Source organism: Xiphias gladius, chromosome 16, assembly GCF_016859285.1.
Source record: "Xiphias gladius isolate SHS-SW01 ecotype Sanya breed wild chromosome 16, ASM1685928v1, whole genome shotgun sequence".
NCBI lineage: Eukaryota > Metazoa > Chordata > Actinopteri > Istiophoriformes > Xiphiidae > Xiphias > Xiphias gladius.
In genome coordinates, this window is record NC_053415.1 from 17,328,203 (window position 1) to 17,341,060 (window position 12,858).

The following is a 12,858-nucleotide window of genomic DNA, read 5'->3' on the forward strand; positions in this document are numbered from 1 at the left end:
GTGATAAGCAGTTGCAATTAGAGATTTAAACTCCCGTCTCACTCTCTGTCTATTTCTTTCTCACACAAAAACACACCCTTTCTCACTGACAAACTCCTAAATCTCTCTCTCTCTCCTTTTTCTCTCATTGAGTCATGCTTGCTCTCCCTTTCAACTACTCCCCCTTCATTCAGCCAAATTGGCACACTCCCCCCTCTCTTTTTCTCTCTCTCTCTCTCTCTGATGGGATGTCAGAGCTGGATTTTAGCCTATGGGTGTAGATGTAGTGGGAGCTGGGAGTTGATTCCTCTCTTGTACTCTCTGTAAGTGTTTCAGATCTTTGCAGCTGAGACCAAATCGTCTCTGGATTTCATTTCCTACCTTCGAAAGAAAGCATCAAGAACTACGGGGAAATGTCCCTGTGAGGTATGGTGCCACTTGTCTGCGGTTTGTCTGTGTGTTTTCTCTGTTGTTTGCTGCAGCTGTGTGCGAGTTCCGGTCACAGAAGGCCTGATGCCACGCTGTTGGGCCACTGGCAATTAGTTCTCGCTATGATTTTGGATTCTTTACCCTTTGCATGAATTTGTTTCCATAACTGAACAAAAATCTCACAAAGATTCAAATGTCTGTCTCTGTCAGCACTCATTCAGGTTTATATATTTTCCAAGAAACAGACTATTTCTTTTTCTCAAATGGCCTTATCTTGGTTCACTGCTTGTAGACTGCCCTTTGTTTCTTTCCCTTTTTTTCCTCTTGCATGCCGTTGTTGCCCCGAAATGTTGCATGTGTGTCGGCTGGCAGCGCAGAAAAAGGGAAACAGGTTTATTGGCTTGTTCACTGCACACATGAACGTGCACCCCTCCAAAGAGCCTTTGGGGTACTGGATGTCAGTTGGGAATTGTCCCAGTTTCAGAGGACCTTGGGCAACTTTCACCCAATCGCGCTGTGGTTTTTCGATGTGTACAGTGCCTGTCTGTGTCTCAGTGTTTAGAGACAGTGAGACGGGGGATAGTCACAAAGCAAGAGAGGTAGAGGCAGAACAAGTAAGGGAGGAAATTAGAGACCACAGAACAGAGCATAGTGGTGGGCAGATAGGAAAGAATAGAGAAGAGACAGTGAGCAGAACAGATTTTACAGTCTGTAATGCTGATGTGACAGAATGTAACTGAGTAACACAGAAGAACATAGCTCTGGCTATGTCACCCCACAAAACTCTGCTTTTGTTTCATAGGAGCTCACAGATGGGCTCATTCAAACAGCTGAGAGTCTACACACCCCAGTGAGGGTCTCTCTCTGTGTGTGTCTGTGTGTGTGTGTGTGTGTGTGTGTGTGTGTGTGTGTGTGTGTGTGTGTGTGTGTGTGTGTGTGTGAGAGAGAGAGAGACAGAGAGAGAGAAGGGAGAGAGAGAGAAAGAGTTCATGTGGGTTGAAGTTGTTGGTGTTAAACCCTTGGGATGACATGAAGTAGAGTGGTGAATGTTGAACATTATATAAAAAAGAAATCATGGTAGACTGATGTACAAGGAGGACCAGCCATTTCAGTCACCCTGCACCCCTTCCTGCAAGATGTGCGTGCGTGTTTGTGCGTGTGTGTGTGTGTGTGTGTGTGTACACCCATCTGTCCTCTTGCTCAGCCAGATTGTGGGCCTCTGTGTCTGGCAGTGTTGCATGGAGGTATCACTCTCTCTTTAAATTGAAAAAAAGATTAGCTCCTTTCACAATGCCATTTTCCAGCAGTGGTTTCCCAGTCTGTTCTGTTTCTTCTCCCATACTCTTCTTATTCGGAGTATAACTATGCGTGCTGCACTGGTCTTTGGATGTAGCTGGCAAGAAACTAATGTCTGAAATCTGTAGTCTGACAGTCTGTGTCAGGACGCAGCCCAGTCTCCTGTGCTGTGGTCAGCTGTTGAGCCACATGGTCTCAAGACTTAGTCACCACCCTCCCTGATAATTATGGGTTGATTTATGAGCAACAGAGGATGATGACGAAGAGCAGGACGAGGGGGAGACGGGATGGCTGTGCAAAGACTTTTCCCCACAAGGAAGGTTTTTGATGGATCTGCTGCTGTTAGAACTCCAGAGGTGTTCAAGGAATATACCGCCCCCCCCCACTGTTTCACTCATGTAAAGCAGCCCGCCGGCTGTGTTGCGATGCTGAAGCCCTGTGGCTTTGGCAAGATTTAAATTACACCTTTTATGAATGATTAAAGCGGGCAATACTTGTTCACAGTATACTGTGATGACATGCTCTTTGGTTGTGAAAGTCATGGCTGCATAAAATTAAGAAAGGTAAAACCAGAAATACTACCACCACCTGTTCACTTGAATATTTCTGTCTGCTGTCTGATCAGTCAAGCCGAACTGGAGAAAATATCCAGTTTGCTAACACCTCTAACTTTGGGCCCTTCTTTTGGTCAGAAGCCTTTGTCTACATTTTTTATGTCTAACCCTTGGTCTGTCAACCAGCTGATCTATTTTTAGATGAGACTGACTGGTTACGACACTTACTGGATCTCCTTTCCAGCTCCACCCCCCCCCCCCCCACGTCATAGGGCAGGCAATTGAATGGGCAGACAGAAGTGGGGGTAAGATGGCATTAAGGTCGTTACTGTTTATCTGAGGAAGCCATAGATTTATCTCACCCTTAAATCTGATTATTGCAGATTGTAATCCATCCCAATATGTACTATTCATAATTGGTGAACTATATGTATGACTTGAGACAGATGTTTGTCATTTTTAACTGAAAATGTGCAATATCTACAAGAGGTGTGAATCTGAAAAGTGCCTTAAATTTAATTTTTTAATTTTAATATTGATTGACCCCACAGGTAATTTTTTGATTAATGAATTGTTCCGTCTGTAATGTCAAAAAAAGTGCCCACTGATTCTTGAGCCAAAGGATATGTCTAATTACAATTGTTTATTTTCTCCGACCAACAGCAAAGCAATTCTGTTTACAGTGATATAAAATAGAAAAAAATCATCAAATCCTTTTCCATATACACTGTGGCAGAAACAGAGATATCATCTTTTTTATTACAGACATTCTGCTTCCATGTCAAAAACCTGGCGCCTACATTACCCACAATGCAACCCAACCGCCGACAGTTTGGTCTTGGATTTGGGTGTGTTATGCTAGTGGCAGCTAATGTAGCTTCAATCTGCCAGCCTCATGCAGAGATGAGGAGCAGGCTACTGCGGTCTTGTACACTCACTTCTTTCTAAGTCCAAACCCCCAGATTTTTTTCATTTACAAATTTGTAGTCTTCAAACCCTACCCCTACTGACTGAACTGACATTACTTGAGGAAAATCATCAGGTTTTGCACAGCTCCCCCTGGAGCGACCAAAGACTTGCAACTTTTTTCACATGTGCAGCAGTACTCCCCAAGACCTGTGAACAGATACGTAAAATTGGTGGAATTACACTTGAAGGAAGCGTCCAAATTACTTAAATTACTTAAATGATTAAATAATTAGATTAAAGCAAAGCTGTCTTGGGTTGATTTGTTTAAAATACATTTTTTGACTGTTACAGTCAGTTGATCTTGTCCAATGCTGGACGTTAGAGCTTTTTTGAATGGACTCAAACTCCTGAAAATGTGATAAATAGAAGTAAAATAAACAGGATGTGTAATCCAAAACTGGCATTATTGCCATTTTACTTCTTCCTCTATATCTCTGGTGTCCGCACGAGTTGAAGAATTGTCTTGAGATGAGGATACAATCCCAGACTACTATTATAAGTAGGGCCCATGGGACTGGACAGTTGGTCAACTCAAATAGCAGCTAAAGCTAATGACAGGTGGTGGGAAGCACTGCTGGCAGCAGCAGCAATAACATGTTATTTGGGAGTGCAACACTTCCAGCAGGCTAAGATTAAATCCAAACCTTTGGTCTGAGAGTACCTCCATCGGATGAAACAATATCATCAATGCAGAGCTATCTGCATGGATTCAGTACTAAACAGGTGCATACAAAGGTTGACCAAGCCCTATATTATAGTCTTTGTCAGAGGAGCAGGAGGCTGTTCCCCATATGACCTTATCTTTCTAAAGAAGACTTCCTCATACTAATGTGGGCTTGCTGCTGCTGGTATGTGACTGGTGGCCTTGCAGACTTTGTTTCCCCTCCAGAGCTATCATTGAACACCCGATCAGTAAGAGACACTGATGTCAGGGTCAGTGTCTGGGCTTGCCAGGGCTTGCTTCTACTACATTCGCGTCGTGAGTGTGAACATGTATTGCCTCTCACCTGTTTGTCCCCTGAACTGGAATGGGAGAGCTGTATTTTATTTGTACATTGAGCGGTAATTGAGGTAAAGTGAGCAGTGCTGGAATTTATACTTGTAAATAGAGAAAGAAAGCCCTCAATATTTACCGGTACTTGAATGTTATGAGGGTAATTTAGTGTGTGAGTGGGAGCTGAAATGACTAGAGTGTGTGACATGGCAAGGATGGTGACAGGGGAAGATGGTGAAGGTCCTTCTCAGCAAGAAGAAAGAGGTGGGAGGGAAGAAAAGATAAAAAAAACGGGGGGCCGACGGAGCAGTTCAAGAAGCAGCTGGTTCTCTCCTCTTTCTGGAATGTGTATTAGGGCAGGTGCATGAAATGTAGCCGCTTCACTGCTCTCATCGCTATAAGGCCTCTCACACACACATAAAAAAACACAGGCACATGCACACATGGACTCTCCCCCCTTGCACACAAAACACTTATCCACCTACCAGGTTCTCTTATTTGCAGCTAGACAGTGTACTGTATATTAGAGTGCTGAGTATGAGCCCCGCTGCAGAGACGTGTTAACGATTTGAACAGGATTGGTTAAGTATTCCCTTTAACAACAGAGCTTTGATCTATCCGCGAAGCCGTGGGGGGAATTTACGCTGAGATGAAAGATAACGTCTAGCTGTGATGTTTGTGCGCCTGATTTCAAACATGTCATCTCTCACATTCAACCCTAATCAAATTGGGTCAGTACTTAATGGGGCATGATGCTCCCCTCTGACAATGCTATGATACACCCTCACTCACTATCATTCTTAGGATCCGTGGATCCCTGTCAAACGGTTGCCTGTAACAGTGGGCATGAGAGAGGTAGAGGATATATGGATGAAAAAGTGGGGCAAGAAGCAGTGTGTGAGAGGAAAACAGTTGAGGAGAAGATAACATACGGCCGAGTCAGATTGATGGTGGAACATAGTGAAGGGAAAGAGAGAGGACTCAAGGTGAAGGGTAATGTGAGTGGTGAAGAGGAAGAGAAAGCACGGAGGAGGGGGCAAAAAAAGGACTATGTTAGTCTTTTCGTATTCTCTGCTCATTTCTCTAAGTGCCGAGTTCTGAAGAGAGGGATTATTTCTAGTTAAAGCAACACCTCAGACCATACTGTGGAGGGAATTGCTTTGGATTACAGGTTCCCTCTTCAGGTGTGTGTGCGTGTGTGTGATTTGAACCACCAGCCTGGGAGTTTCATGCCCCCGATGGACCTCAATTCCAAGATTTAATACTCACTCACCCCTGGGCCTCTCCCACCTCTTTCCTCTGTACTTACTTTGTCTCCATCTTCCATTTGCCAATTAACCTTATACCAGAATAGAGGGAGTTTAGCTCAGATGGAGCCATGACCTCATGTTTACCTCTGTGACAAGTAGATGAGTGCAATAAAGAGTTGTCAGAGTAAACTGTGATAACTTCGAGGGTTCATACTGCACCAGTGCAGTCCTTATAGATCAAAGAACAGACTGCTGTATGCTGAGTATTGGCAGTCCCATATAGTCACAGAGAGACAGACTGCTCATTGTGTGGATGTCAAATCTGGCCAGTTACTGTATGTAGCCCATTCGAACTAATAATTAAGTCAGTCTGTTAAATTACTCCATTCTGTTTGTGTGTCTAGCACTGCACTGTGCAAGACCAGAGAGATGTGAAATCAAGTCCCTGTAAGGAAAACATAATCAAACACAGAATGTGCATGTATTCAAATGTGTTTACTGAAATAAATGGAGGTCAAAGCAACCAAGAAATCTTAAACTGTAATTTAATTTAAAAAAAAAAACTGAAAACGCTTACTTTAAAACAAAAACCTTAAATTGTGCACAGCAAAAAATATTTTTTTCAATGTTCAAACACGCTTCTCCATTCTCCATTTTTTTCACCTCTTACTGTTGTGTTAGACAAAGTAGTTAAAGCCTTAACGCTGTTTGAAACCCACTTTAAACATTTCTGAAAAATGTATTTTATTTAAGAAAACAAGAAAGAGATTCCCCTGCTTTTTTCACATCTAGACATTGGATCAAGTCCAGATCAAAAACAGCACCAATTAAACTTGTCAAGTCTGGACCATATTGTCCCAGAAAAGCTAAAGACTCTTTAAAACAGTTTCAGATTTGTGAAACGTTTATCATATTTGTGAAAACACACAAAAAAAGGGCGATTTTAGCCAACAGTACCGTACCGTACTGTAGGTAATTAAAAGTCAACTGTCCCCTTTTCGGTTAGCTTAATCAGTTCATGCGCTCTGTCGGCTCATACAACCTGTTCACTATCAATTAACTGCATGACATTACGGTAACGACACTTTTCACGGGACAGATGCGCAATAGTGGTAAAGAAGAGGAGGAATTAGGCATAATAACTTTTTATAACTTCATATATATGGACGGGAGTCATGCTGCCCACAAGACCGGGGGGAGTTTTAACTATCGCGGAGGTAAAACAGCTGTTTACACAAACATGCAAACAACCACTGCCTCATCAAGATGCTAGTTAGATGCTAGTTAGAAGCTAGTTAGATGCTAATTAGATGCTAGTTAGCTAAACCCCCTCTCTACTATGGAAAGTACGAGGGGAATGCAACTGCTGTACAATTATAAGGTCAGAACAGTTATAACGGTTTCCCGTGTCAAAAGTTATTGCATTGAAGTGTGTTGTGTTTTAACAGAGAGAGCATTAGGTATCTTTTTTTTTTTTCTTTTTACTGCAATATTTTTAAGTGATTTTTACTGACTTAACGTTAGCGTTAGCCTTAACCTATGCTGATATGAATGGTCTCATGTTAGGCTTTCCGTTCTCCGTGCCGCGCCACTCTGCGCTTTTATTTCTTCACTGGAAAAAAAAAAGGAATTGGGGTTAATTCCTAGCCAGCATCATAATGTCAGCATAAGCAACAGCACTAAGTTGAGCCTCCGCCACTCTCTGCAAACAAACCAGCTCTGACTGTGAAAGCATGTTAGTAATCCATAATATCCACTGTATGTACATTATGTATGGCAAAGCGGTTTGGCTGTGCAAAATGTGGTTTTTAGGTCTAATAATGATGCTTCTAATAGAGATTTGAAAAAATATATAAAAATGCAGACTTTTATTAGACAACCTCTCCCAGTAGTTTGTGTTGTCAGAATACATCAGTTGACAGCTGAAATAAATTGTGACATACTATGCATGGAAAAAAAAGCTGAGAAATGGTACTGGTGGTAGGCTAAGACCACCATTAATTATGTGAGAGGCAACCGAGAGATTAAGAATGTGGAGCAAGGGACTGATGCAGTCAGATGGAGAGATTTTCCAGGAGGAAAGCAGGGGAAGCTAATTAAAAACCAGACGATGCATGAAGAGATGCACAGAAAGGAGACCTCTCTTTTTTCAGAGATATCCTCCTCTCTCTCTCTCTCTCTCTCTGTTCTCCTTTAGCACATCTTTATTTACTTGGTCATTGCTTAATTAATTTTGTACCTCTGCCTCTGTGTCCGTTGTTTCATTAGAGATCATAGTCTTCTCAGAGACTGTCTGACAAGTAGATGTTATTCATTTATTCATTTATTTATTTAACTACTCGTGTCTCTCTGTCTCCATTTTTGATCTGTTCCTCTCCGTGTGCGTGGTCGAGATGCAGAACGTAGAATTATAAGATGAGAACATTAGGGTGGTGAGTGGTAATTGTGCAGGGTGAAATGGTTGAAGCAAGGCAGTCATTAACATGGCCTGTGGAGGTTTTTGTAGAGGGGCCTTGCTCTGAGAAGAAATGTGGACTGAGGGAGAAGGCAGCTCATAATTGAATAAAGGACGTGGCTTCACAGGGTAATGGGGTGTATAAGTGTGTGTCTTTGTTTGATTTGTTTTTCAATGACCAGGTTTTCCTCCCCCTTTTCCAAGGTCAACATGAGGATTATTAGCAGAGAGGTACCTTAATAATGATGGTGGTGGTCATTTACTATTTATCACCTCACACTACACTGCATGCCTGAGGGTTTGGGTTTATGTGTGTGTGAGTGCATTAGGGAGTTAAAAAAACATCTGTGCATCAGTGTTTAGGCTCCATTATATGTAGTGTTTTCCTGTATGAATGTGTGCAAATGAGACAGCTGGCTCACGTCTAAACAAGAGATTTGCAGGCACACCTGCTCAGGCTCTGTTGTGTCTCCTTTGCCGGGCAGTTCTCTTTGTCTGCCATTTCTGTCTTTATGGGTTGCCTTGAAAAAAGTACATCTGTCCGACCACAAACTCTTCAGGGCGTGTACGCTACATGAGGTGAATCCCAGCACCTCCCCTTTTTGTGTTTTGTACCCTCCTACTTGTTTTTTACACCAGCTCCGCGATGTGATTGTGGAGAAGAAAGGGGGTGGATGCTAGTGAGGCTCGGGGTGTAACTGTACCCCTCAGATGGAGTAAGTGGGCTGGCTTCACTGGGGTCTGGAGAGGGGGAGGGACATAGAAAGAGAGAGAGAGAGAGAGAGAGAGAGGCAGATGTACAAGAATGAACAACTCGAAGCGGCTGAGTTGCCATGGCTACGAAGAAACGGATGAATGAGTGACATCACAGTGGCGGGGAGGTGAGAGAGTGTGAAATTAATTTGGTGGCGGAGCACGGGAGGCGGCTCTTGTTGGGTTTTCGTCGGGCAGACACATTTCTCTCCCCTCCGTACCCTGGTGTCTCCTGTGGTCGGGCTCTCACTGGTAAGGCTCTGCTTTTTCTCTACTCCCTCCCTTCTCATTAGAGTGAAGGCTGATTTTGAGGGTGATGGCGAGTGTAGGTGTGACTTTTGCTCTGATAACTGACTTCAGGTCTTGACAACATGTGAGACGAACATAGAGAGAGGACATGTGTGTGATAATGTGCATGGATGTCATGTGCTGCTCCCGGCATGCCACAGGGAATGAAAAGAAAGGCAGATGTGCTGTGCAGTTGTCACTGGTCTAAATATATCATGACACACTTAGTGTGGAAGAATGTGTGTGTTTCTGACTGGGAATAAACAGCTGATTGTGCAAGAATGATTTCAGTGTGTTGTGGGAAATCCTCACTATAATGAGAATTATTGTAAGTGTACATGTATAGGTTGGCACACTTTAGAGCTATACTTGAATGTGAATCTGTTGTGATTATGTTAATGTGTATTAGAGAGAGACATGCTGTCTTGTTGCAGTGTTGTTGTCAAGCAACTTGGTGTGCTGATACTTTGAGTTATCATATGCTAATGTTCCGGTCCCTTAGCGAAATAGTCTTATCACTTGTCCCTCTCCTCAGAGAGATCAAAGCGCAGGGTCAGCTACTGCCCCTGGAGCTGGAAAGCGCTAGCTAAAAACACTTATGCAGAGAAGCTGCTTTTCCACCAGTGGAGTGTGAGGGTGGCTCATCCGATTTAAGGGTGGGCTTCTTCCTTTGCAGTGCACCACTCTGCTGTGAGTTCTTTGGCAAAGCCCGTGCCATTCATCTGGATATGTGATTAATGACCAGCTGACCTGCACTGACTCCTGAGGGACAAACAGCCAGAGTGGAAGGGTAGAGCCTAGAGATCACGACAAAGCCAATCAAAATCCTTAGCTCAGTGTCTCTTCTCTTTGGACAGCATCCTGAATAGGGAAATAGATTACTTCAGGGATCAAAGGATAGACATTTAGTCTAGATTTGGAAAGTATAATCCATTACTAAGACTATCAGTTGGTCTACATATCTACTGGAATGCACCGTGTCTCACGTTGTTGAGGTGAATTTGAGATGGTGGTTTGTTTCACATCTTTTCAGTGGCTACCATCAAGGCCATATTGTTGTTGAGCAGAGCAATCAAACTCCAAGGGCACTGTACTGTAGGCGATCTAGTATCTTGACCTCCCGTGACAGGCATGTGTAAACTGTTTGTATCTAGGGAGAAAATGCAGAGAGAGAGAAAGAAAGAGATACATTTACATTTGAATTGGCTTTTAGTCATTTATCTCCCGTTCCTAAACAGACCATCCTGTTTTATTAAGAAATCACAGCAACAAGTATAGTGTGTAAGGGTTAAGGCTTTTTGTCCTGACACATGTAACACATTTGCCTGTGCTCTTAAAGCAGAGAGTTCAGGAACAAAGGTAGCATGTTTAGTTGCAAACACAGTAGAAGAAAAATTATTGCTGTTTTGTGAAAGAGGGAATCAGTCAGTATAGGATGGATCATGATGTTGTTGTAAGGTAGAGTTTAGTGGAGCAGTGTCGATGCTATGAAGGTGTCTTTGAAAAGGAGTGAGATGCCAGAAATCAGTCTGCCCAGCCTCAGTACTGTTGGGAGGTTTGGGACATCAATTATGAATAGGAAGGGGATGAATACACTTGAGGCTATTTCAGACTGTTTAATTTAACACAGAGGAAATATGTCCTTTGCAGGTGTGTTTTTGCATGTCATAGTCCTTGTACTGTATACATACATATGTGTATCGTGAAGAGGAATCACGGTGGATGTTAAAGGGCTCTAGTACAGACAATATAAAGCAGTGCTGGCATGTGCTTTAAGTCAGTTTAAAAGCTTCGCTGAGTGACTGACTGTGAGTCTGCCAGCGTTTTGGGTGGCATGGATGGGGGCACAAGTGGGTCAGTAGTGGAGATCTCTCTCTCTCCACTCTGACAACAGAACTGCCCTGTAGCAAAACACAACTCAGCATAGTGTTTTTTTTCTTTTGTTGTAAGTAACAGTTGTAAGTAAATAATCGGAATTTGGCTTTAAGTCATTCCACTCTGGGCCTCTAATACTGCATCCTTTCTTGTTCGATTTGGTTAAACAGTGTGTTTAGTTTTATGTTTTATCTTTCAGTTCACTCCGTGCCTCTCTGGTTCGCTGGTCCTGACTACTGGAGGCATTTCAAGGAGGTTGCTTAGCGACATGATGGGTTGTGTTTATGCCATGCTGAAGTCAGCTTGTGTGCGTGTGTTGTTTTTGTGAGTGTGTGTGCAGTCAGTCCTTCCTCCGTCTGGTGTCAGCTGTTTGGCAAGGCTATGGTCCGATATGGTGTCTGGACCTGTACACGAACACTGTCACATTTAAACATGCTCTCATACACAGACTGTGAAGAGGGTTTAGTTATGTAGTTTTATCTTAGGAGTTGTGTAGAGATTTATTATGTTAAAACTTTTCATTTTAAACTTGTTTTTTTCATATGGTCCTTTTAATTGCAGAAGGGTTTTTTTTAAAAAGGATTCTTAAGGTTTACCTGCATTTAAACCACTGGATTGTCCATTTCAATCACATAATTTGTGAGTGAATTAGGATTGAATACATGTTAGGTCTTGCCAAAATATACCTCCTGTTCTGTGGAAAAACCTGTGGAATCCCAGGTTTCTAGCCTGTGTGTTTGCATACTGGATGAAAAAACACTAGTATAATTGCCTAAACTGTTCAGCTACATTGGTTTCTTCCAGTTACTTTCATGCTAAAATGGCAGCTTACAGTTAAAGCTGGCGGACGAAATATTTTTTGCAATAAGTATCTATGAAGTGGAGTGCAAAATATGTTAACAAAAATTCAGGAGTTGCGTAGTGAGGCAGGCAGGCAGGCAGGCAGGCCTCCATCCACAAATCAACGTGCAGAGCAGCATTCAACTGGTAGAGCTCCCAATGTTCCCATGCCTCAAACCACCAGAACAACATGACTTTACCTCCCTGCCGCTGTAATAACCTCCGGTTAGCACTATAAAGATGGTCATGAGCTCCCATACAACCTCTCAGATATATTAAAACTTATAAGAAAATAACAGAGGATAAAATAATTCTGTATGGTTTGCATTGTGTTTTTGTTAATTTCAACGACAGTGAACTTGAAAGGGGAATTGTTGTTTTACTAATATTATCATTTAAACTTTTGTATACACTACTGGTCAAAAGTGTTAGAACTGACCCATTTTTTTCCCAGTTTTTATTGAAATTTAAGCAGTTCAAGTCCAGTGACTGGACTGAAAAAAAGAAAAAAATCATTTAAACTTCCAAGAAAAAACAGGCCATTTTCAGGAATTAAGAAATTGTTTAATTTACAACTTTCCTGCAGTGATCGAAGTTAAGCCTTGAAAGTTAATTCAAACAATTCCTACAGGTGCCCCAACTGTTGCTGATTACATACAAACTCTTTTTCTGTACAAAGGCAGTGTTGGAACAAACCGTGTTACTACCGCCTCTGATTCATTATTAGGACAATACTGTACTGCAGGAAGTAGTTCTGTACATTGCTTTCAGAATGGTGAGAAAAAAGGCGAGTAATAAAGGAAAACAGTCTGGTTGGTCAGGGGTTCATCCTACAAGATAATGACCCACAACATTAGAGGAAAAGAACTAGATGGTGGCTTCAAATGATGGAAGACCAGCACAGTCTCCAGGATTAAATCCCACTGAAAGCAAAGCAGCCTACAAGTGCAACACATTTGTGGGACTTTCTGCAACATTCTGAAAAATATTTGATTTCCATTGTAGAAAGAAAACTATGAGTGTGTTTGGCTGCTGAATGAGTCCAAAAGTTAGATAAAATTTAGGATTTAAGATTCCATGATTCCTTTTTTTAAAATCTTTATTTATTTGTTATATGTTGTTTTGTTAATTTCGGAGGGCGCTGAGACATTACAATATGTAAATTTCAGTAACACC

The 12,858-nt window shown here is 42.2% G+C and overlaps 1 protein-coding gene across 7 annotated transcripts in view; it reads left to right on the forward strand.

Annotated features, from left to right (window-relative positions):
• Positions 1-341: 341 nt before the first annotated feature.
• The window catches only part of myo16 (myosin XVI), a 107,302-nt gene continuing 94,785 nt past the window's right edge, over positions 342-12,858 (forward strand). For 5 of the 7 annotated variants that reach the window (XR_005709123.1, XM_040148882.1, XM_040148880.1 and 2 more), the window contains exon 1: positions 6,538-6,688. Coding sequence is in view for 2 of the 7 variants with exons in the window: in XM_040148878.1 (XP_040004812.1) it covers positions 6,571-6,688 (118 nt within the window). In the remaining 5 variants the exon portion in view is untranslated. Of the gene's footprint in view, positions 406-6,537; positions 6,689-8,732; positions 8,932-12,858 lie in introns of those variants that run through there. The other 2 variants (XM_040148883.1, XM_040148881.1) reach the window with 2 other exon arrangements.